The sequence below is a fragment of the Lonchura striata genome, chromosome 6 (assembly GCF_046129695.1).
Source record: "Lonchura striata isolate bLonStr1 chromosome 6, bLonStr1.mat, whole genome shotgun sequence".
NCBI lineage: Eukaryota > Metazoa > Chordata > Aves > Passeriformes > Estrildidae > Lonchura > Lonchura striata.
The window spans coordinates 64,983,579-65,006,171 of NC_134608.1; the positions used below are offsets into that span (position 1 = coordinate 64,983,579).

Consider the following 22,593-nt stretch of genomic DNA (forward strand, 5'->3'; position numbering starts at 1 on the left):
CCTGTGTGCGTGGCCTTCCCAGGGTGGGGGTTTTACACCTGAGCCAGTTTGGGTAAGGGGGGTGGTGTTCACCCCCCACCCCAAGCAGGGATTGCCTCACTGTTTCAGGTTACAATGTCAGATGTAACCAAAAGTGTTTTCAGTCCCCATCTCCATAAACTGTTATCAACAGGTGGGGCAGTGTTCTTTATCTCTTCCATGGCTCAGCCCTGATAACGCCCTCCAGGGGCCATCTTCTCTTAATGGGCCACTGAGTGTCACTGCAGGACTGATAAAATTACATCATCCCATTGTGGGATGCTCCGCCCAGGGGAGGAACCAAGCATTCCTACCTGGATATAATCTCACCATTTGCAACATTGCGAACACCTTGCCTACTGCATTCCCAGAGGAGAAGAGCTCCATAACCACCACTGGATCTTCAGAGGAAGACCAGACCCTTCTACAGGATCACCGCTTTGACAAAATCACATTCATCACTCCAGCCGGACTGCAGCCACCATTTCATCAGACTACTGCCACCACCCTGAGCAACGGGTTGTCAGTTTATATCCTGACTCTGTCAGATTAAGCCAGTGTTTCTGTATCATTGTCTTCATTTTAATTTTATTATTCAATTATTATGGCTTAGACTCTCCCCCTGGTTTGCTTTGAAGCCAGTACAAAACTCACTGTGCTCATCCCTTGTTTTCCTCCCAAAACAAGATTTCCCGTACCCAAACATTCGCCAGATGGAGGAGAAGGTTACAAGGAAGAGGAAGATGCCCTGGGACACCGAGGCAGGTGAGGAGGAAGTCAGTGCCCCTTTCTCCCTCTCTCCTGCTCCATCTCCCAGCCCAGCACAGCCCCCGGCTGCAGGACAGCCCCGCTGCCGGTGCCCTCCTGCCAGGGGTGCACTGGGGGGATCTCCTTGCCCTTCCCTCTGGCACGGAGGCAAATCCCATCCTCTCCTTGTCCTTCCTACCCCAGAGAAGGAGCTGCGGATGGAGACCAGGAAAGACAAATCCCTGCAGCAGAACCTCATGGAAGAAGCCATTTTGAGCAACTCCATAGTGCAGGAATCCAACAGGGAGGAAAATCCCTGGAGATCTTACAGGAGGACGGGCTGCAAGCCCAGTGCAGGATGCTCTGAGGAGGAAAGACCCACTCTGGGCCAGGAAGGTGGGCAGAGCTTCAGCCAGAGCTCGGAGCTGGTGGTCCCTGAGAAGCTTCCAGATGGGGAGAAGTCCTACAAGTGTTTGGAGTGTGGGAAGAGCTTCAGGCAGAGCAACAATCTGAAACGACACCTGATGATCCACACCGTGGAATGGGCCTACGAGTGTGGGGAGTGTGGGAAGGGATTCAGCTGCAACTCCCACCTTGTCAGGTACTTACACATCCACACTGGGGAGAGGCCCTACAAGTGTGGGGAATGTGGGAAGGGCTTCAGCTGGAGCTCCCACCTGATCATCCACCAACGCATCCACACTGGGGAGAGGCCCTACAAGTGTCCCAAGTGTCATAAGAGTTTTCAGACCAGCTCCAATCTCCTTGTATACCATCGGATTAACACAGAGGAGAGGCCCTTCCGCTGCCCTGACTGCAGGAAGGGCTTCAAGCACAACTCCCACCTCATCAGGCACCAGCGCATCCACACCGGGGAGAGGCCCTACATGTGCCCCACTTGTGGGAAGATATTTCAAAGCAGCTCAAATCTCCTCCTGCATGAGCAGATTCACATGGAGGAGAGGCATTTCCTCTGCCCCAACTCTGGCAAGGGCTTCAAGCACAAGTGCAACCTTGTCAGCCACCAGCGCATCCACACTGGGGAGAGGCCCTACGAGTGTCCCCAGTGTGGGAAGAGCTTCACCCAGAGATCTCACTTGACCAAACACCAACAGAGCCACCAGTAAGGGAGGCCCTGAAAATGCCCCAGCTGCAGGAAGAGCTTTGTGCACTGCTCCAGCTTCATCCCCCATTGGAGGACCCTGTTGGGAAGAGCCCTGGTGATCCATGTTCCCTGTGATCCATGCTGGGAAGACACCTGTGCCTTTTCCTGCCCCTGCCAATGACCTGATATGGGATTGAAGGACATGAGGGTCTGGCCATGGCCCTGTCACTACATTCACTCCCACCTCAGGTCATTGCCAGGGTCTGGAAAGGGACTCTCTCTCTCTCTTTCCCTGAGGAGAAGGGTGTCCTTTCCATGCAGGAGGAAATACGTGGCCAGGAAGATGCAATTGATGGTGATGTAGTTTTCCCTGTAACTAGTTTTTCTTATCCCTTCTGTTGTCAATATTTTTTCTGTTTCTGTTTGTTCCTTATCTTTTTGCTGTTCCCAGTAAATTGTTCTTATCCCAGCGAGGGATCTTTCCCTTTTTTCCTTCAATGGAAGGTGGGAGGGCAATGAGTGCTAGTAGGGTTTTAGCGGGAGCAGGAAATAGAGACATGCCATTCCTGAACCCCGGCCTGTGGAAACTGAGCATCCCAGCTGGTGCCAGCCCTGGTGGCCATGGCAGCAGCCTTGGGAGCGCGTCCCTGGCTGGGGCTGAGGGAACCTCTTCACTCTGGTGCCCAGGGACAGGAGTGGAGGGAGCGGCTGCAGCTGAGTCGGGGCAGGCTGAGGTTGGATCTCAGGAAAAGGTTTTTGCCCAGAGGCTGCTGGGGCACTGCCCAGGCTCCCCAGAGAAGGGTCACAGCTCCAGGGCTCTCTGAGCTCCAGCAGAGTTTGGACAGCGCTGCCAGGCCCAGGCTGGCAGTGTTGGGGTGTCCTGTGCAGGGCCAGCACTTGGACTCGAGGATCCTGATGGGTCCCTCCCAGCTCAGCCAATTCTGTGGTTCTGGGATCCCATGAGCCTGGGGATGGGAGTGCCAATGGTTGCCATGGAAACAGATTCTGGCTCCAGGCCTGAGCTGGTGTCCATGGCAACCACCCCTGGCATGGGGTCTCCATGGAGCTGCCCAGGGACTGACCATAGCAACAGGGGCTGGGGATGGTTGCCATGGGAACTGACCATAGCAACTGGGACTGGGGATGGTTGCCATGGAAACTGACCATAGCAATGGCCATATTGGGATTTCACCTCCAATGTTGACTGTTGTGACAGACTGGAGGAGATTGCTGGCTGGAAACATTTCATGTGTGAGGGAGGAAGGGGCAGGTCCAGCCTTGCCCTGCCCTGGAACCCCAGCACTGCCCTGCCCTGGAACCCCAATCCCCCCAGAGCCTCTATCCCAGCCCAGCAGTGTCTGCCAGTCCCTGGCACAGCACAGGCAATGCTCCACAGCCACCTCTGGAACCCCAGCCCAGCTCCTGAGTGACCAAATGACCCCAAGTCCCACCTGGGGGAAGGCCCAGGAAGACCAAGGAGTATTAAAGGCTGACCACAAGGCAAGCACACATCTTGACCCTACCTCCTCTTGGAATTTCCATCTGGACATTGCTGAAATCCAGGAGTTGGTAGCTGAGTGTGTGCTTCTCTGTATCTTATTGTTCTCTCTTTTTGTATCTACCTCTTCTATTTCTGTACTCTTGCCAATATTGATTAACTTAAAATTGAACAGGCTCGGAGTTTGTGAAGTTGAATGGGCCAAGTCAATGCTTTGAGAAGTTTTTTTTGTTGATTGAATGCCATATTAAAACATTTGCCAAAGTTTTACTGATTTTCTAAATTTCCCAGTAAAGGCTGCTTTGTTGCTTAGAGCTCCTGAGAAACTCTTGATAGTATTGCTCTAGTGCATCCAACTCAGAGTGTTGCAGATGATAGATAGATATGATTGTTCATAAATAATACAGCTAGGATGAGAAAAGTTCTCCCAGCTAGCCGGATGTCACTTCTGTCCTTGGATGAATCCTGGAGTGAAATGGACTGTTCCATCTCACCCCCCAGAAGATGTGTGGCTCATCCCACACCTCTGTACCTGCCCCTAAAACATCAGCATCTGTAACCCTATTGGCCCATGCCTTATCCCAGCCCACCTAGGAGCCCCTGAAAAGGGGGCTCCGAGAAGCCATGCGGCCACTTGGAACCTCTTCCCGCTCTTGGAACCTCTCCCCTCTCTTAGAACTTCCTCCCCTCTTAGAACCTCTCCCTCCCCCCCTGGGGCTTCCCCTCTCCTAAACCCTCCTTTTGTCTCTCCACTCCCCCACCCTCTTAAACCCGGCCACATGCTACGCCTGAGAGCACGAGGCTCGGACCTTCCTACACCCCCAATAAACCTTTTTCCCCAAGAGCAACCTTCAGAGATCTCTGCCTCCCTCCACCCACACCGTGCTGGAGTGTGGTCATCCCGCATTTAGGTCCCTGGGCTATTTGTTTTTTGAGTTGAAAAGACTAAAGTGGTTTCAGTGGTATAATATACACATCGCTTGTCAGGTTGAGATCAAAGCAGCTTTAGCTATAAGAGAATAGAAGATGTCTGCACTTGGCAAACTCTTATTTTTCCTCCACGTATGCTGTACATTCATCAAAGAGCGTCTTCACAAGAGATACTTTCAGCTGTCACCCACTCCTAAAACTATTGCAGCTGCCTTCCTTTCTTCCTCAAAAAGATAGAATGGGGCTTTTTTCAGCCCCAGCCATCCTTCTCACTGTGCAGAGATAGGGACTGTGCAGTGCCATACAAGTTCCTCAGCCTGGGGACAGGTGCTCATTCTCTCCTGCCTCCAATGGTGTGAGTAACAAACTTGCAAGCAGGAGACACTAACAGAAGCAGGTGTCTCTCACTTTTTTTTCTTTTTCTCTCTTTTTTTTTGTTGTCACTTTCCAGTATTCTGTGAGCAGTAAAAATCCTTAAATATTTGCAGGGGAAACTAAATTTTTTGTTCTTGTTTTTGCTTGACTAAAAATCTGGGGGTTTGCCAAGATACAGATCAAACCAACAGCAATCACTGTCAGTGGGATTTTTTTCCATGTTGAAAAAGTTTAACAATTAAATTCCATCATTTACTCTGACATGTTGAGATATCAGTCACTATTGCATGGGCCAAGCACTTATTCTGGATTATATCTCCCAGTTATATAACCAAGTATTCCTTCAGTACAATGGTCTTTTTGCCAAAAGATTTGATGTTCCATAGAAGATGCAATTACTGTACAGAGTTTGTGCATAAAAACAAAAATCCTCAATCTCTGACATATGTATAGAGCTGACAAAGGAAAGAAATTCAGTATCAGAGCTGGGTAAAATGGCTCATGGTTCAAGTGGTTGTTTGTAATGCTTTTAATAAAAAAATCCTCTGCTGTTGTTTTTAAATACATGTAGTCAAATCTGGAAAGTTGAGCATAAGAACATAATGTAGCCACAGTAGGATAATGGACTGAAAAAAATAACCACTGAAAAGACTGAATAAAAAATAAACATTCCCCACTTTGTCCCGCAATTTTTCTGGAATTGTTTAAAGCTAAAAACTACAAAACCAAAATTTACAGAGCTATTTTTTCTGAAGTGTGGACTATACAGTAGTGATAATGAAAATGAGAACAAAGCTCCTGGGATGGTTGTGCTACTTTGCCCTGCCAGATACAGAAACATTTCTATACTTTAAGTATTTTATGTTGCTTTAAATTTTATTTCATTTCTAGGGAACAACAGTACCTCAGGTCATTTTGATGTCAGATTGTATTTCACATCATTTCTGTATGAGGTGCATTTCTTTTCTTTGGATACTTCAGGAAAACATTATGAGGAGCCTGAAAATTGATTATATGAGCTGTGGTCAGGATGCAGCCTTACAGAAAAATCATGAGCACTAAACTTTCCTTGCCAGCAACAATTAAAATACGTAAACCAGCATTTTAAAGAGTTTGAGTTGAATGGTGATGACTTTAAATGCTTTTTAAAGATGGTGACAAAAGTACTTATGGGTATTTTCCCCTATACTCATACAATTCTGTGTCTTTAATGCACTGTAATCATAATAAATATTTCCAGAACTGAAGAAACAGAGCCTGAGAGCTTGTCCATCCTAGGAGTTTCTATCGTTCTCATAAATTTTTCTCTACAATTATCTCTTCTCTTGGAAACACTGTGACATAACCATGCTGCCATAATAAGCATAAACAGTAGAAATCAAATTCAGAGCTACACAACTTATTTTACAAGGAGAACAGATAATGAAATGGTAAGTAGTGTCAATATACATTAATGGAAAAAATTGCCTAAGCCCTGCATGGCTCTGAAAGAGCAAGCTTTCCAGTTATTTTCGAATATTCTGATCCACATGGAAAATGCAGAGAAGTCCTATTTTGCAGGGCTGATTTGCTTCCTATGTGAGCCATAGCAAGGTCAGAATCCTTGGAAGGACACTGCTTCTTACCTCAAGATTTCTGTGAGCTTCTGCCTTGCTTCTGGCTTGGAAGACCTTGAAAGGCAAAAAAAAGAAGAGGAAACAAGTGCACTTTTAACCAGGGGTGACTCAAGAGATTAAATCGCTGCCCACTGGCCATGCTTCACAGAGCACAAAGCGAAGATTGACTGCCCATGACGACATTTGAACCTTGTGTCATTGCTGTGAATCCTCCTGGGTGTACCTTGCTCCTTAGACTGAAGGCACTGTCATTGAGCAAGCTGGAGGTTAAAGCAGCCTTTTTATTTTGGATAGTAATTAACTAATACTTGGGGACTGAGAGGATTTGGATTGAAGTACTTATTACAGCCTATTTCTGCCTTGGTGGAAGGAGGTGAGAAGTACAGAGTACCTGAAGAAAGGAAGAATTGAGATATGCCAAAGAACCAAAAATCTTGATTGGCCACCTAGAGCAAATCTCTGTGGGCTTTAGGAAACTGTGGGGTGGCTGCTCTCACCTGCTTCATGACTGGCCTTTCTTTTCCTGCATATTATTTTCATTTCTACTGTTTGTAGTGTTTTTTCTTGCACTTTGCTCCTTACTATGAATTAGTATGCTGTTCAAAGCTAAATATCAGCCAAATTGATAAAGATAGGTTACTTATATCTTCTCAGGATTTAAATGCCACAGAAAAAAGTTGGGGGACTTGAGCAGATCAAGCAATGTTTTACCCTGCAGCCCCATGTAAGTGACTAACTGCTTTAATGGCAGGTACATTGACAGCTTTAGTTTGGATATGGAGGGAAAATAGATTGTTTTTTGGAAGACACTGCTACTTTACTCAAATTTGCTACACTACAGCTCAAGGGTTAGAGCACACCTAGACAGTGTGACCATGCTGTAACTATCACTGTGTTCATTTGTAGTTTTTTACTCAGAAGTTGAAGCTTCTTCTTCTTCCTTTAATTAGCTGCATCTATCAGGACCTGTTTTGTTTTCTGCTATAAATGGTGGGTCAAATAAAAAGAAGGACAGATTTCAGGCAATTTGAGAAATTTTTCTTCTTTTATTATTTCTTCACACATATATATGTAGATATTGCTGAAGGGCAGCTATTACTGAAGGGTAGCTCAATCTTTTAGGACTAAATTGTTCCCTAGGAGTTGTAAAAGTGACTGTGTAAAGAAAACTTTAGCAATCTCTCCAAAGATTGCTAAAAAATTCAGGAGTACTCTGCTGCAAAATTTCAGGCATTTCAGGGCATTTTCACTTCAAACTTCAAGCATTTCTATGGAAATGCTCAAGAGACAGCATACTTAATATATCCAACATCTCTGTTTGCAAAGAGTCTATTTCAGATAGAGGTATAGGAAGGACATTCTCAAAGATACAGAGGGTTACGTACAAAGAATGACACATTTCAGGCAATTTGAGAAACTTAACTTCTTTTATTAGTTTCTCAAACATAGATATTCAAGTATTATTTAAAAGCAGACAAGCAACTGGGGGAATTCTCTAAACTAAGGGTAATTCTCTAAACTAAGGGTTTAAACTAATCTAGTCTAAACTCTATTTCTCTACACTAAGGGTAGTTTTGCAAAATAGTTATATACTGCCAACACTAAAGGGCCTCTGGAATGAATGCTAAGAAACAAGTCTAATTAAAACTACAACTCACTAAATAACTACATTAAGTCCCTAATAGGCTAGGTTGTTGTCTTTGAGGTATTCCAAGCAACCTCCATCAGCTTCACTGTTCTTCTGCGAGGATGTGCAGGTGGAGCCAGTTTCTGCCTCCTTGACTTAGGCAACAGCACTGTTGCAAATGGAAGGTGAAGGGCAAGGCCACTCACGGAAGTGTCTGCACAACGAAACCATGTGCTGCACCATCTTCCTTTCACAGGAGCAGGAAAGCAGCTTCAGGATTGCCACGGACAAATACAACAATCACAAAGAGTCGACGTTGCAGCAATCGGCTGTGAACTTCTCCATCAGAGCTTTGTGCAGGGAATTCTTCTCAGTGTTGGAGAGCATCATCCAGAGGCGAAAGTGCAGCTGAGCATAAGCCTCCATTGCCTTTCTGTGGGCATCCGGATCTCGGGCCAGGTACTCAAAGAGGTTGAGTGGCTCAACCTTTTGCATTGCTGGCGGCAAGCTGATCTCTGCAGGAAGCTTCTCGTTGCCTAGAACAAAATGGTCCAGGTGTTTCCATTTCAGGCAGAGCTGCATGTATGCCATGATGTCCCACAGCCGCAGTGGAAATTCCTTCCTGCGCCAGTAGACCGGTGGTAAGATGTTTAACACATGCATGACCAGAGTCTTCCAGTTAGAGGTGGAAAAACCTGTGCCGCTCAACATGCATGTGAAGAGCTGCAGGTATTTCAGGTGCAACCTCTTACATAGTATCTGCCTGGCAATGTGCTGGAAGAATTTTGCCTCCGCCACAGCGAATGTCTCAGGCCATGCTGTTCTTGTGAGGATGTTGGCCTTGGCGGGCTGACTGCTCACAAGGTTACCGGAGTTGCCTTTCTGGGCCTCTAAGGGCTGGTTGACCACAAAGATGTCATAGTCCCCTTGGCACACCCCAAAAAGCATCTCCACCGACAGGGTCCTCTTGCCTCTGCTCAGCTGGAATTGGCAGGACCGGCTGCAGGGCTGAAACAACAAGTGCCATGAGTATGACTGAGGCACATGCAGCCACGAGCATCTCACCATCTGGAAGAACCAGCGGGAGGTTTTCTCCACATCCAGGTAGGAGCCGGTGCAGAGTGTCTCCAGGAGGCTGCGCTGCTGCTTCCGCCGCAGCTCCTCCTGCGAGTGGTGCAGGAGGCACAACAGCTTCTTGCCCAGCTGCTCGCTCTCACACGTGCACACCAGCTCCACACGGACGCTGAAGGTCCTTGCTGCCGTCTGCCCTGCACTGCTTGGCTCTAGGTGGAAGGTGTGTCCTGGCGGGGGATTCAGTGGGACCAGCACACGGTACACCCCATCCCACTCATGGGGGCTCCAGCCCTCAAAGGCACTGCCCACCCCGATGGCTACTTGAGGCACCAGATCAAAGCTATTGCTCACGCTGTACACAAAGACACGTGTGAAGCTCTCCATCAGCTCAGCTGTCACTGAGCAGCCTCTCTCCAGGTCCTCCACAGGCCACTCTACACCATCCACTAAAAGGATGTCCTTCTCATTCCCAGCATCTTGGGTGTCTTCTCTGTTTTCAATTCCACCACTGGCATTTTCTTCCCTGCCACCATCACTGCCACCTTTTTCACTGGCAGCCACATTACCTTGTTCCTCTTCTTGTCTATCATTATTCTTGTTTCCCTCCACATTCACATCAGCCTGTTATTCATCCTTGTTTCTGTCATTGCCATCTTCTGCTATCACATCCTTATTTACTTCCTCAGGTGCAGGAAAACCACTATGGGCAATTTCATTCCCACATTGATTGCTATCTTCCTGCCCAGTCCAGTCTTTACTTCTTTGGTCATTGGCACATCTGCTTTCCTGCACCTTCACATCCATGTATTCTTCTGTTCCATCTACATTGTCTTCACCTTCATTTACATCAGTGTTTTTGCCTGCCTTTATAGTAACACTATTGTTTTTTTCTTCATTTCCTTCTCCTTCTTCCTTTCCAGTGTCCTTGTCTTGGTCCACCTGTACATCCTTGGTTTTTTCTTCATTTGCCTCTCTAGATCTTCTTTATTTCCAGCAACATTGCCAGGTTCTTCTTCATTTCCTTCAGTGGTAGTGTCTCCTGGCATATCCCCATCACTCTGTCCTTCTTTCTTTAAGTGATAGCCATTGTCGACATCGCTGTCTTCCTTCACATCATAATTGCCACTGTTGACATCGCTGTCCTCCTTCATCTTCACATCATAATTGTCTTCAGTGGCATCATCCTTGTTGCCATCATCTGCAGCCACAGGACTGCCTTCTCTGTCATCTTCAGTGCCGCTGTTTTCTGCCTCCAGAGTCATATCTCTGTCTTCTTCACCTTCCTCTGGATCAGCGGTGTCTTCTTCCTGTTCAGTTATTCTCTCATCTCCCAAGGTCTTGCGGGAGCTCTGGTCCTTGCTGCTGCTGCTGGCCTCACAGCTCCTTCTCCTGCAGCCCAGCCACAGGCCCAAGAGGAGCAGGATGCCAGCAAGAACCCAGAATGGCCACTGCTGCAGGGCACCAAAGAGCATGGCTCCCCAGCCCTCATCCTGCTGCTGCAGGGGCCCCTGCTCCAGCTCCTGCATCAGCCGGGCCATCTCACGGTCCAGCAGCTCCTGACGCTCCCGCATTCTCTGGTGCGTGGCCTCATCCAGCCCATCCCCAGCTGGCTGGGGGTACTGGATCAGGCTTTGCACAAGCACAAACAGCAGTGACAGTAAAGCCATGGTCTGCAGGAGGACACACAGGAGGGGCTCAGTGGGGCCGGAATGGAGACAGTGAGGGGCAGGAGCAGCAGGGATGTGGTGGCAGGAAGGAAAGGGCCCCCGGCAGCTGGCAAGGCTGCACCGCTGCCCCGCACGCCCCGCGCCCCCAGCAAGGCGCTGCGCCCGGCGCTGGGCCCTGGAGACGGGGCAGCCCCGGGGACCGGCGCTCCTGTCCCAGCCCTCCTCCAGCCCCCTCTCCCCTCTGCTGTGTACTCACCGCTTGCCGAGGCTCTACTGGGGCAGCGGCACCGGCCTGGGGCCTTTTATAGTTGCCCCCATTGTGACACGGCCCCTGTGCTGTCACAGAGCCCAGAGCGCATCACAGGCCAGCCCCGCCCGCCGTCCCAGCCCGGTCATGGAACTCATCATGGCCCCGATGCAGAGAAGAAAGGAACTGAAGTCTTTTTTTGTGTTTCAGGCTCTCTTATGTAGTTTGTCTCACAGCCACACAGCACTCCCCCTACCCCAGACTGGATGTGAGACTTCAAAAGGTGATGCATGTAATCTGCATCCTGTTCTGTTCAGCGCTTGAGACAAAACACCTCAACACCTCTTTCTGCTGCTGCTGGAAGGGGCAGATGAGATGGCTTGAGCTATGCTTGTAGGAAGCTACCAAAACAGTAATAGCCTCTTCAGCTGCACACTCACTAGGCAGAGGAATTTACCTCAAGGCACATGTTGGACCTGAAGGCACATCTGGAAGTGAAAAAGCATCTTGAGAAAAAATATCTGCGTTTAGTCTCAGAGGAAGAATTTGAGCCACCTCAGAGCATTTCTGTTTTGTTCTATAATTTTGGGGTTGGCGGCTTTTTTTTTTTTTCTTTTTTTTGAGGGCATAATAATTGTAATAAACACTACCAAATGTGAATTTCCCCTCTCCCTTCTTTGATGGAAGACAAGTAATGAAAAAGTGGCAATTGCTCTTTCTCTGCATCTTACTCCAACATTTGCTGTTATTAAAATTTGTATCTTCTTTTCACTAGTCCATCAGTTTGAGGTGATGTCTGCAAATGAATAATAATTTTTCTTACCACTGTATCCTCAGCTTTAAGAGGATTCTCTCCCTTTCATATTCAGATCTTTCATTTTCTGCTTTATGCATCCTTTAAAGACCAGAAGCCTTTTCCCTCTGCTTTTTAATTTACTTAGGAAAAGCACATTAATTAAACAGTTACATTTGGTTTGTTGAAGGTTGCCCATGATATTTATTTAGCTGGAGGTTTATCTGGCTGTCAGAATAACTCACTGGAGAGATCACAATTTTATAACAATGCTGGTCAACCAATGTGACCTTCAACAGGACCACCTGTGGTGAACCTTGTGAGCCCGCCTGTGGCACTCATCCCTGCCTTTTCTGGCATGATTTTATATGCTACTGCACCTCAGGCACACAGTATGTAACTTCTGTCAAGCCTTCAAGACACTAGAAGTGTGATTCTGGAAATGCTGATAAATATAAAAGATACGACTCAGAGATAGCCATGTTACCTCTTCTTCTAAGGTTTCCAGGCCTGTAAACGAGGGGGGACAGGAACAACCAGACAATCAATTTATGGAACACTGAAAAGGTCAAGATATTGTAATATGCTGTATTGCACTGAATCTATGGGATATTAAAATTCAGATGGTTCATTCCTAGAAAATATTTGCAGTTGCACAAATAGAGAAGCACAGATTTCCACCATGGTGGCAATTACACAAACAAATGGATCTACTCCAATTACAGTTCGAGACAAACATCCTTGTGTGAGCTTCTTTGGAGCTTTTATATTTGGAGTACTGAGTTGTTCCACTCAAGCAGAGGAACTTAACCTGATACCAGGGATGGAAGGCTTCTTCCCTTCTTCTTTCTCATAAACAAAATGATGAGAAAACATTAACAGTCAGATCAACCTCTGCTAACCTTTTAACTTCAGCTGTTGATATGATTAAGTCAGGAGCCTCTGTTAGACTATTTTTACCTCTTATTTTCTTTCTCTCCTTTCTGATCCTTAATTTGCACTTGACATTTCAATTGATTTGTTGGGCTAAGGAATTTTGCCACTATTAGCTTTACTTTGACAAACCTCTCTTATTTTAACATAGAGGGTCCCAGAAATTTAGCTAGGAGCCATTTTGACATAAGGGAAAGATCAGGTTTCTGGTCTATGTGACCCTGTACATTTTACAGGCTTTTGAGGAAAAACTCCTTTTCTACAGGATGCAATTTCTAAACCTCTGGACATTGCTAGTCTAATCGATCCTAAGTGGTGCCAAACATTTTTTAAATCCTTATCAAAATCTGGACCTGCAGCTCAACTGAGGCTGCAGCAGGAACACATGGAGCAGAAAGGGTATTATATGTATCTCGCAGAAAATCGTCTTCTCAGTACATCCCTCCTCTCAGTGCTTGCTTATATTAAGCACTGAAAGTCACAGTTCTCTATACACAGCAGAACCTGACTATTTAGAAAGGAAATAATTTAGCCAGCTAACCCAGACAGAGAATTGAGGCATTACTTCAGGAGAAATGAGGAAGGTGATGTCTGTCATTAGTCTTCAGTTACAAGAAGAAATAAATCCTGTCCCAAATTAAAGCAAGAGTTGAAGACCTCTTGCATTGCGACTACAAACAAAGTTGAAAGTGTATTCTGGCAAGAGCTTCTGAATTTAAATAAAGAAATGACACAGGTCACGTGAGAACCAAAGAATGGAAACATTAATAAAGGAAGCAAAACCCTGTCCCTGTCACTCCAAGATGTCTTCTGATATCCATGGCAGAATGGTGAATTTGACAGAAACATTTATGTCTGCCAGGCAGATATCCAGTTATAGGAAAAATTTCTGTTTGTCTATGAAAACGCAGTTTTCAGTAAAAAAGATGAAAACTAATTTTGAATGTATATAAACAATACAAAATCATTCTTCAGGATATCTTTATGTATCAGGAGGCACATCTTTTATAACACTTTTATTGCTATATTTGTGAATAACTGTTTTGCAGTGCTATTTTAACTCAAATAATTAAGCTTTCCTTCTGTTTTATGTTTAAAAGTTTGGGGGTTGGGGTTTTTTGGCATTTGGAAGCAAGTCAACTGGAGAGCATTTTCTGTGCCATCTGAGGCCAAAAGTAACAGCATGGAGTCAGAGAAGGCCATTCAGCAGGCAATTTGTATCCTCAGTTGGGTATCCCTTCTGTAGAATGCAGCTGGTATAAACTATACAGGGTCTGGGGCTACAGAAACAGCAGAAATTAAGAAAGTGAATTTTCTAGAAAAGCTTGAAGTATAGAAAACTTTGAGCATGCTGTTAAAGAAGTTGTGAGTTTGGTTCAGGGGACTGCAGAGATGATCCCTTCTTCAGTCATATTTCAGTTGTTAATACAAGAGGAAATAGATCTTTTGATCACTTTTTCCTGTTAACAATCTGTTTTTAAACACTTCTTATAGATTGTTTTGCACTCATAGTATGATAAAAAACACAATTCTTGAAAAATTCAGCTACATGTGAAAATTAGATTTGGAAAAAATGGTGCTTCTTTACAAGTGTTGAAGTAGTTCTCTCTTCTTTGAGTAACTCCAGCTTTAGAGCAGGTATTTGAAAGTTACTAGTGAATCATACCTATGTCCTTCACCATTCTAAACAGACATCTGCACTTTGAGCCACTTTGGAAGCCTCAGCTGTTATGTGCAGTGCCTTCTCCATAAATAGCCAAAAGTTAGGGTGCTGGAGACTCCATCTTCACTGAGAAAATCCATTCTAAAACTTGCTGAAACTATTACTATCTAATCCCCAGCTTCTAAAGGTGTTTCTTTTTATCCCCATTCATTCTTTGTACCCAGCCTGAGCTCTGGGGGTGCCAGGGGTTCTGGAGGTCCCATTTGTATTCCTAAAGCTGCCATAACCCCCTGGAGGAACTCTCCTGCAAAATTAGTTCTGCTCTCTGAGTCTATGGCTTCCACAGTCCCTTTTATTGGAATGATGTCTTTTAGAAATGCCTTAGTAAGTGATCCAGTGGTTGCTGAGCAGTCAGAATTGCTTTTGCCCCCCTGTTATGTGAGATGGTGTCACCAGAAGATATTGAAGCCTTCCTGCTCAGGGCATTTCAGTGCCAGGCTCTTACAAGCACACACAGCTGTGCCGGTTGAGCTGACCATGGGGGTAACCTGCGCTTTGTCTGATACCCTTTCCTCAATAACAGCGTGTCTTGGAACTCTTTTCCCTTCTGCTGCCCTTGAAGAGCCATCCAGAAACACATTTTCTGCCTCAGGCCAGGCAATGTCTCCTGAATCTCCCCCAGGCTGGGTCTGGAGCTGTGTCACTTGAATGCAGTGCTGGGTGTCTTCCCAGCCCCTCTGTGGGCTGTTCAAACAGGAGGCTGGGTTAAACCCTTCCCCTGTCCTCAGTTCTGAACCCTCCTGTGCCACTGAACAAGTTTCACACTGTAATAACCGAGCACTGCTCATCCACTGCGAGGTTCTTTTGGTTATCAAAGCTTGAACTTGATGGCAGACTGGAACAGTTGGAGATCCTGTTGTCATCAGGTTTTGGTCCTGGGTCCCCGCTGAAGCTGTGGCTGCACAATTCTGCAGGCAATGAGGCCACTCTGGCCACTGGGTGAAACATTTTGGCCCAAGAATTCCTTTGGCATGGCCCTGTTTAACATTCACCTACAATTCCAATTTCTTTTCTGAGTCTGGAAGAGACAGAGCTGAGGCATCAGTATTTTTGGTTGTTCATTTTCTCAAGTTTTGCTCTCTTTCTCCTGTCCATACCACAGCATGGAGGCTGTCTGAGGTTAAAAAGTCCTACAGTGTTCTGGCTGGAACAGAGAATCCTCAATCCAGGCTGTGTAATTCCCTATTTATCCTCAAAATTGTCTCAGCTCCTTTTTGGTCCAGGGAAATGTTACTTCTGAGATTGCCCAGTGCCTCTCTGGGTCAATTCACCAGGAATCTTCAGTCCCAGTATTTCCCAAATATTTAACCTTTTTCTCCACCATTTACCATTTGTTTTTTTTTTTTCCCCAACACTCAAAAGATATTTTTAGCCAGGAAATTCAGCCATTTCACTGGGGCTTTGTCTACCACTTGTTCTTGTCCTCCTCATTGGAGCCATCTGATTCCCTGACTGGCAGGATAGGAGTGCTGTAGGGAGACATCCCTGGCTCCAAAAGCACTGCCTTTAGCAGGGACTCCATACCAGGCTGTGAGCCCTTCCTTCCCTCCCCTGGAACAGGGTGTTGCTTTTAGACACCACTTGTCCTGGTTGCTTCCAAGTAATTTGGAGAGGCTCCACATCAAATTTTCCCCCTGGGGCTGCCCACACCTCTGGGTTCCCTTCAGCACAGGCCTTCCCAGACATTTGACACAAAGGTACAGCAGCAATAGCCTCTGTATCACCTTTTACAATATTACAATGCCACCATCAAATTCATTCCTAGTCAATTACAATCAGAGTAGGAAGAAAAAGAAATTAGTTTATTTCAAACCTACCCCCCACAGCTCCTAACAGTGATTGAACAAGTGATTGATACCAGTTCAGCTTTGCCATTTATTCCCTTAATAATGAAAACATTCCTTTACAATTTTCCCCCCTTAGGTGTAAGATTCCAAGTGGATGGAGAGGCCCCTGTGTCCATCAGGAGAGGCCTCCTCTGGATGCAGACCCAGCCTGAATGTTCTCCAGGGCTCCAGTGTGGTGGGTCCCCGGTGGGATGGGAGCTCAGAGCGCCCTGCCAATCCATGTCCATGCAGGGGTGGACTTGCTCCTGCTGAGGGTGCTGCTGTCTGTGCTTGCAGTGTCCTTGTGGGCTGCAGCTGGAGCCCTGACTCCTTCCCAGGGGCTGTTTGGGTGGGCTCTGCCCTGGCCAGGAGGGCAATGCCTCTGCCAGGTGCTTGTGGCCGACCCCGTCATGCCCTGGGTGCTGGGGCCCCCTTGGGCCCTGGGGTTGATCCCTCAGGGGCTGTGGGAACTCTGCCGTGGCCTTTGCCTTCAGCTTGGCCTTTTGCTCATCCCTTCTTGCCTTCAGCTGCTGTGCCCTTGTGCCCAAGTGCTGCAGGGCTTCTTGTGCCACTCCTGCAGCCCCGGTCACTGCCTGTGGGTGCTCATCCTCTGAGAGCTGCTGAGCTTTCTGCAAAACCTTTCCTTTCTGCAGGGACCCAAAGCAAATCCTGAACAGCAAATCCTGATCCTTCATGTGCACTCTGCATTTCCCAGCTGTTCCTTTGTGTTCCCCGTTGTGCTCAGGGTCCCTGCCCAGCCCGTGTGGCAGAGCCGGTGCCTGTCCTGCCGCAGTGTCCAAAGGCGGCCCCCCCGGCGGGCAGGGCCGGCAGCTCCCCGGGGCCGGGCAGCGGCCGGGGCGTCCCGCAGCCTCCTGGGGGCCGGGGGCCACTGCCGGCCCTGCCCGGGGCTGGTGGGGTCAGGCAGCGCCCGGCGCTGAGCCCCGGCTGCCCCACAGCCCCGGCCCGGCCCCGCAGCTCCCCACAGGCCCCAGCCCGTGCTCCCGGTGCCGCACCTCTGCGCCCGGTGCTGCCACTGCCACTGCAGAGAAACCCCTGGCATCCTGACCTCCTGCTTTTCCTGTCTGGGAAACCGGGGATGGAAAGGATCTGGATCAGCTGGCAAATGTGAGGATAAGACCCTGCTGGAAAACATCTCAGTCCTCTGTATTTTTCTCTTTCTCCTCTTTTCCATCATCCTTTTTCTTACCACAGATTCCTCCTGCTGCTTCTTGCCTGAACCATATTCCTGCACACTCCTCTTCACCCGATCCCTTCCCAGCACACCAACCCCATCCATCCCCTGTTGTCCAAATCCCTTCTCCCCTTCCCTTATTACCCCCCTGGGTGTTCATGTCCTTAATTACCTCTGGGGGAATATGCAAACTACCTCAGCATTCTCCCAGGGGACCCTTCAGAGACATTTTGCGATAATCATCCCTTTGGCCAGGACCCCTCCCTGGCTTTCCCTTTTCTCCCCTCCATGGGTGCCCTGCCATGTTCAGTCCCCAAAGATCCCAGGGCACTCACTGATGAGATTTTCAGTGCTCTCTCCCTGCTGACTCTTCACAGACCCCCTGATGTGTCACTCGCCTGTCTCCTGGTCACTCCCGGGTCCCCAATCAATCCCCGGTGCTGCCGCCAGCCAAGGGAGCCGATCACCCAAAGTGGGTGAGGCTCCTTCAGCTGCACTCCCTGCCCGCCCCGGAGGGTGGAAGGAATTTGGGATGAACCCCAGGGTTTGCAGGAAAATTGACATCACCAGACGATTCTGTCCACAAAGAATACAGAGGAGTACTGTAAAACTAATTTCATTTCTAAAACTGGGAGAGGCCATGGGACATTTCCCATGGGATCTCTCCAATTGTTGAAGGACACAGCCCTCCTTTTCATCCTAATTCTCCTGGCCACATCTCACTCTCTCTTTCCTCATTGGCTGAAGTACTTGAGAGCTACCGATATCCCAGTCCACCTACTACATACACCATTAATATGCTCCCCACTTTTGTATAGCAAATGATATTAATGGCTCTGTTAAGTCTTTGTTGGTCTTCTGGAAGTTCATGAATAGAGCAGGACCTTGGCTGAGCAGCAGTCTGTGTCATCAATTAATAAAATTTTCTGAAACCGATGTCTTCTCCTGTCACTTCCTTACATAAAAAAGTTGCCTGGCCCTATCTCTGAGCAGCTTCAGAGCATCTGTTTGTAAAGACACTTTCCTGTGGTTCCTTCCATGGGGTCCCCCGTTTGTGGGACATCCCCCCTGGAGCAGGGTGTCCCCTCTGTGCTGCAGCCCCAGGGCTGAATGTTGGTGCTTTATTTTTTTTTAGGGGCTGAATCTTTATGTTTTGGAGGAATTTTTTGCTGAATCTTGATGTTTGGGGAGGTTTTGATCTGTGTCTTAAAAGTTTGGAGGATTTTTATGCTGAACCTTGGTGTTTTGGAGGTTCTTATAGACACACGATGCCCAATGACTTTGTGAGATGAAGTGGGGACAGGAGGAACTCCCAGTCCAAGATGCTCTGTTCTTTTTTTTTCCCCCAGACCAGGATTTTTCATTCCCGGGGAGGAATGAAAATGGAGGAAATGGAGGAGGAGGAAAAGCCCTGGAGATCCCGCACAAGGAGTGGCAGCAAACCCAGCCCAGGGAGCTGCAGGGAGGAAAGAGCCCCCCTGAGCCAGGAAGGCGGGCAGAGATCCAGCCAGAGCTCAGAGCTGGTGGAGAAACCTCGTGGCAGGGAGAAGCCCCACAAGTGCTTGGAATGTGGGAAGGGTTTCAGCCGGAGCTCCCACCTGATCGAGCACCAGAGGATCCACACTGGGGAACGGCCCTACGAGTGTGAGGAATGTGGGAAGCGTTTCCGCTGGAGCTCCAGCCTGAGACTTCACCAGAGATTCCACACCGGGGAGAGGCCCTTTGAGTGTGGGGAGTGTGGGAGGAGCTTCAGCAAGAACTCCATTCTGATCCAACATCAGAGGATCCACACTGGGGAAAAGCCCTTTGAGTGTGGGGAATGTGGGAAGAGCTTCAGCCAGAGGAGCAGCCTGATGCAGCACTCGGTAATCCACACTGGGGAAAAGCCCTTTGAGTGTGGGAAATGTGGGATGAGCTTCAGCCAGAAGGGCCACCTGATGCAACACCAGAGGATCCACACTGGGGAAAAACCCTATGAGTGTGGGGAATGTGGGAAGAGCTTCAGGCACAGCTCTGGCCTGAGGAGACACGAGAGGATCCACACTGGAGAAAAGCCCTACGAGTGTGGGGTGTGTGGGATGAGTTTCAGCCTCAACTCCCAGCTTACAGAACACAAAAAGATCCATACTGGGGAAAAGCCCTACAAGTGTGGGGAATGTGGGAAGAGTTTCAGAGAAAGCTCAGCCCTGATTCGGCACCAGGTGATCCACACTGGGGAACGGCCCTACACCTGCTTGGAATGTGGGAAGAGCTATGGGTGGCACTCAGACCTGAGAAAGCACCAGCGCATCCACAGCGGGGAGAAGCCCTACGAGTGTTCCCAGTGTGGGAAGAGGTTTCAGATCAGCTCCAGTCTCCTCGTACATCAGCGGAGTCACACCGAGGAGAGGCCCTACCGCTGCCCCGACTGTGGGAAGGGCTTCAAGCACAACTCCAATCTCACTGTGCACCGGCGCATCCACACTGGAGAGAGGCCCTACGAGTGTGGGAAGTGTGGGAAGAGCTTCTCACAGAGATCAGCCTTGATCAAACACCAAAGGAGGCGCCACTAAGGGGGGAAGCCCTGTGAGCTCCCCAAGGGTGGGAAGAGCTTCTTATGCTCCTCCCAGCTCCATTCCCTATGGGAGGATCCACGTTGGATGATCCTCAGTGACCTTCATTGGGCAGTCTTGGTGATCTATGGGCCTGGTTATCTGTGTTGGGAAGACTCTTGACTGGGAGGCTCCACATCTTCCTCGTTCCCTGTGGGCACCTAGATAAACCCAGTGGCAGGAACATCCATTGGGGCACAGACCAACAATGAGAATTCCTTGGGGAGAGCAGATTTAATGACTTCCAACTCCATAAAACCTTTTGCATTCAATCCTATCTTCTGGTGGCCTCAAGGAATACTGAATGGTCTTGGAGGTATGTCCTAGGTTGACTATATGATGTTTGTATCTCCAGTTGTCTGTTCTGTTTATAGTGAATTATAATTTTTGCACCTTTAAGACTTGTTCCGAGAGCAAAGGAGGGAGAGAAGGGCAGAGTTTGTTTTCAGAAACTGCACTCACTCCTCCACATTCCTGCTCCTGGGCCAGGTTGTCTGCAGATGGACAGACAGAGGTACAGATCTCTCCTTTGCTGTTAATTAGTTTTAGCTAGCTGTGGCAGAGAAGTTCCCTGGACTGTGGCTGCTTTTCTCTTTTCTTTGGACCTGTTTAAACCTGCTCTGGCCTGAACACCCAGAAGAGCACTGGCAGCTCACACCTGTGGCCCAGCGGGCCAGGCCTGGACTGTGGCATTTCCAGCACCGGAGGGACTGATAAGAGACTGAGTGAGCTGAGCTACAACCCACGGAGGGACTTCCTGAGTTTGTCTCTCTTTTAGAGCAGCAAGAGGTTTTATTGTTTAATATTGTTTAGGTTTTATTCTTTAAAAAACAGTTTTTTCCACTGTTCTCCAAGGAGATACTTTTCCCAAACTGGCTGGGGGAGGAGCCAATTGAATCTGCTTTCCAGAGGAATCCCTTTGGAGGTTCTCTCCCAAATTTGCTCTGAACCAGGACAAGGTCTTTTCCAACTTCAGGGATTCCACGATTTTGATTTCCTTTTGCCCAAGGGTGTCTTCTGCAGCCAGATGGTGGAAAAACTGGGGAAAAGACCAAGATTTTGGAGACAGTGGGTTAGAAACTCCACCAAAAAGGTTCTTCCCTCCACCCAATCACGTGGATCCTCAGCCGGCATGGACATGGAAGTCTTTTTCTTTTGGCCTTGATTTTGTTTTCATTTCTCTTTATCCCTTTAAAATATCCAATATTGAAGTAAAAATAGACATTGAACTAAGTTAGTGGATGTGGTCATGGTAGGACACAGACATGGTGGGACACGTGTAAGAATGTGCCCTCTGTTGACAGAGTAAACAAGTTAACCTTTTGTTCCCTTAAAAAGGACAAAAGGCCAGGTGTTTCTCTCCTCAATTTGGTTGAAAGACACCTCATAGGACCTTGGGGACTTCACCTCAAACTTAAGGGTAGCTAATTGGACAGGAGCAAAAAAGTCCCACCTAAGCAATTCCCTAGAAAAGAAGAGAACAAAAGAAGTTAATTGCTTTTGTGAAGTGTTTTAGCAAGAGCAAGAACCTCTTGCCCTGACTTGGCTTTTCTCTGTAAAAAGCTTTTTTATTTTTGCCTTTTATTAAAACTTTTTATTCCCAACACTGTCACATGAGCCATCCTGCTTGTTTTATGCCACCTGAGGTAGCTGAGCTATCAAGGGTATAATGCTTATCTCTGAGAGCTTATAAGACCAGGCTCAAAAAGAGAAAAAGCATTAGACATGGAGAGTGACATGGGCACGAATGGACATGGAGGGGGACAGGGCCATCCCTAGGGACATGGGGAGACACAGGCATGGATGGAGACATGGGGGACAGTGACAGGGATGGAAACATGGTGGGGAGACAGCCATGGGTGAGGACATGGTGGGACATGGCCAGTGACAAGTGGGGACATGGCCATGGCCGGTGCCATGGGAGGAACTTGTAGGGGATGAGTGGGATGCTGGGTTTGAAGGAGTTGAGGGTTCCTGGGCAGGACTTGGACCTTGCTGAGGCCTTTGGGGAGCCCAGGCCGAGCGGCTCCGGTTGCGCTGGGAGAACCTGGTGGAGGTTCTGGGGCAGCTGCTCAAGGACCCCTGACCTGGAGCCCCAGCTGGGCACTGGGCTCCTGGAAAGGGATGAACGTCCTTGTCCCTAGGAGGGAAATCCCAACACCCCCAGGGTGTCGGGAACAGCTGAGGGGCCACAACAGGGAGGGGAAAGCCCGACAGAGCTGTTCTCCTCCTAAGCTACATCCTAAAAGTCCCAAAACTCAGGGATTCCTCCCAGGAAAAAGCTTCCAGGAGCTGCCTGAATTGAGGGAAAGGGGGGATGTGATCCCCAAACTGAACAGGAGGGGCCTGGATCCCCAAATCCAAGCCCAGGGGTGAGAGGTAGAGCTGGAGGCACAATGGGGAAGGGGTGGGAGAGCAGGGGAAAAGAGGATTCCGACCAGGAGAGGAATGGGACCCTCAGATTGAGTTGGGAGGGGTCTTTGGGTTGGGGGAACAATGGGAGTGGGGAGGGAAGGGTGGGGATGGGATCAAAAATGGGTGGTTCCATGGGGATCCCTTAGTGTCCCCATCGCTTGATCCCTGGAGTGATTTCCGTGAGGCTCTGGGAGGGGGGAATGGATCTGCACTGGG

At 48.2% G+C, this 22,593-nt stretch overlaps 2 protein-coding genes across 2 annotated transcripts; one reads left to right on the forward strand and one right to left on the reverse strand.

The window, feature by feature from the left end:
* The first annotated feature begins 731 nt into the window (after positions 1-731).
* Positions 732-19,998, forward strand: LOC144246552 (uncharacterized). The gene is made up of 5 exons (XM_077784462.1): positions 732-743; positions 1,158-1,702; positions 1,787-1,888; positions 17,845-17,847; positions 18,915-19,998. The coding sequence occupies exons 1-5, from the start codon at positions 732-734 to the stop codon at positions 19,921-19,923; spliced, it is 1,671 nt and encodes a 556-aa protein (XP_077640588.1). The 3' UTR covers positions 19,924-19,998.
* LOC144246407 (uncharacterized) lies at positions 8,217-11,373 on the reverse strand. The gene is given in 4 exon segments (XM_077783805.1): positions 8,217-9,929; positions 9,989-10,358; positions 10,440-10,660; positions 11,362-11,373. Coding segments are annotated over 4 exon segments (2,316 nt in total).
* Positions 19,999-22,593: the final 2,595 nt, after the last annotated feature.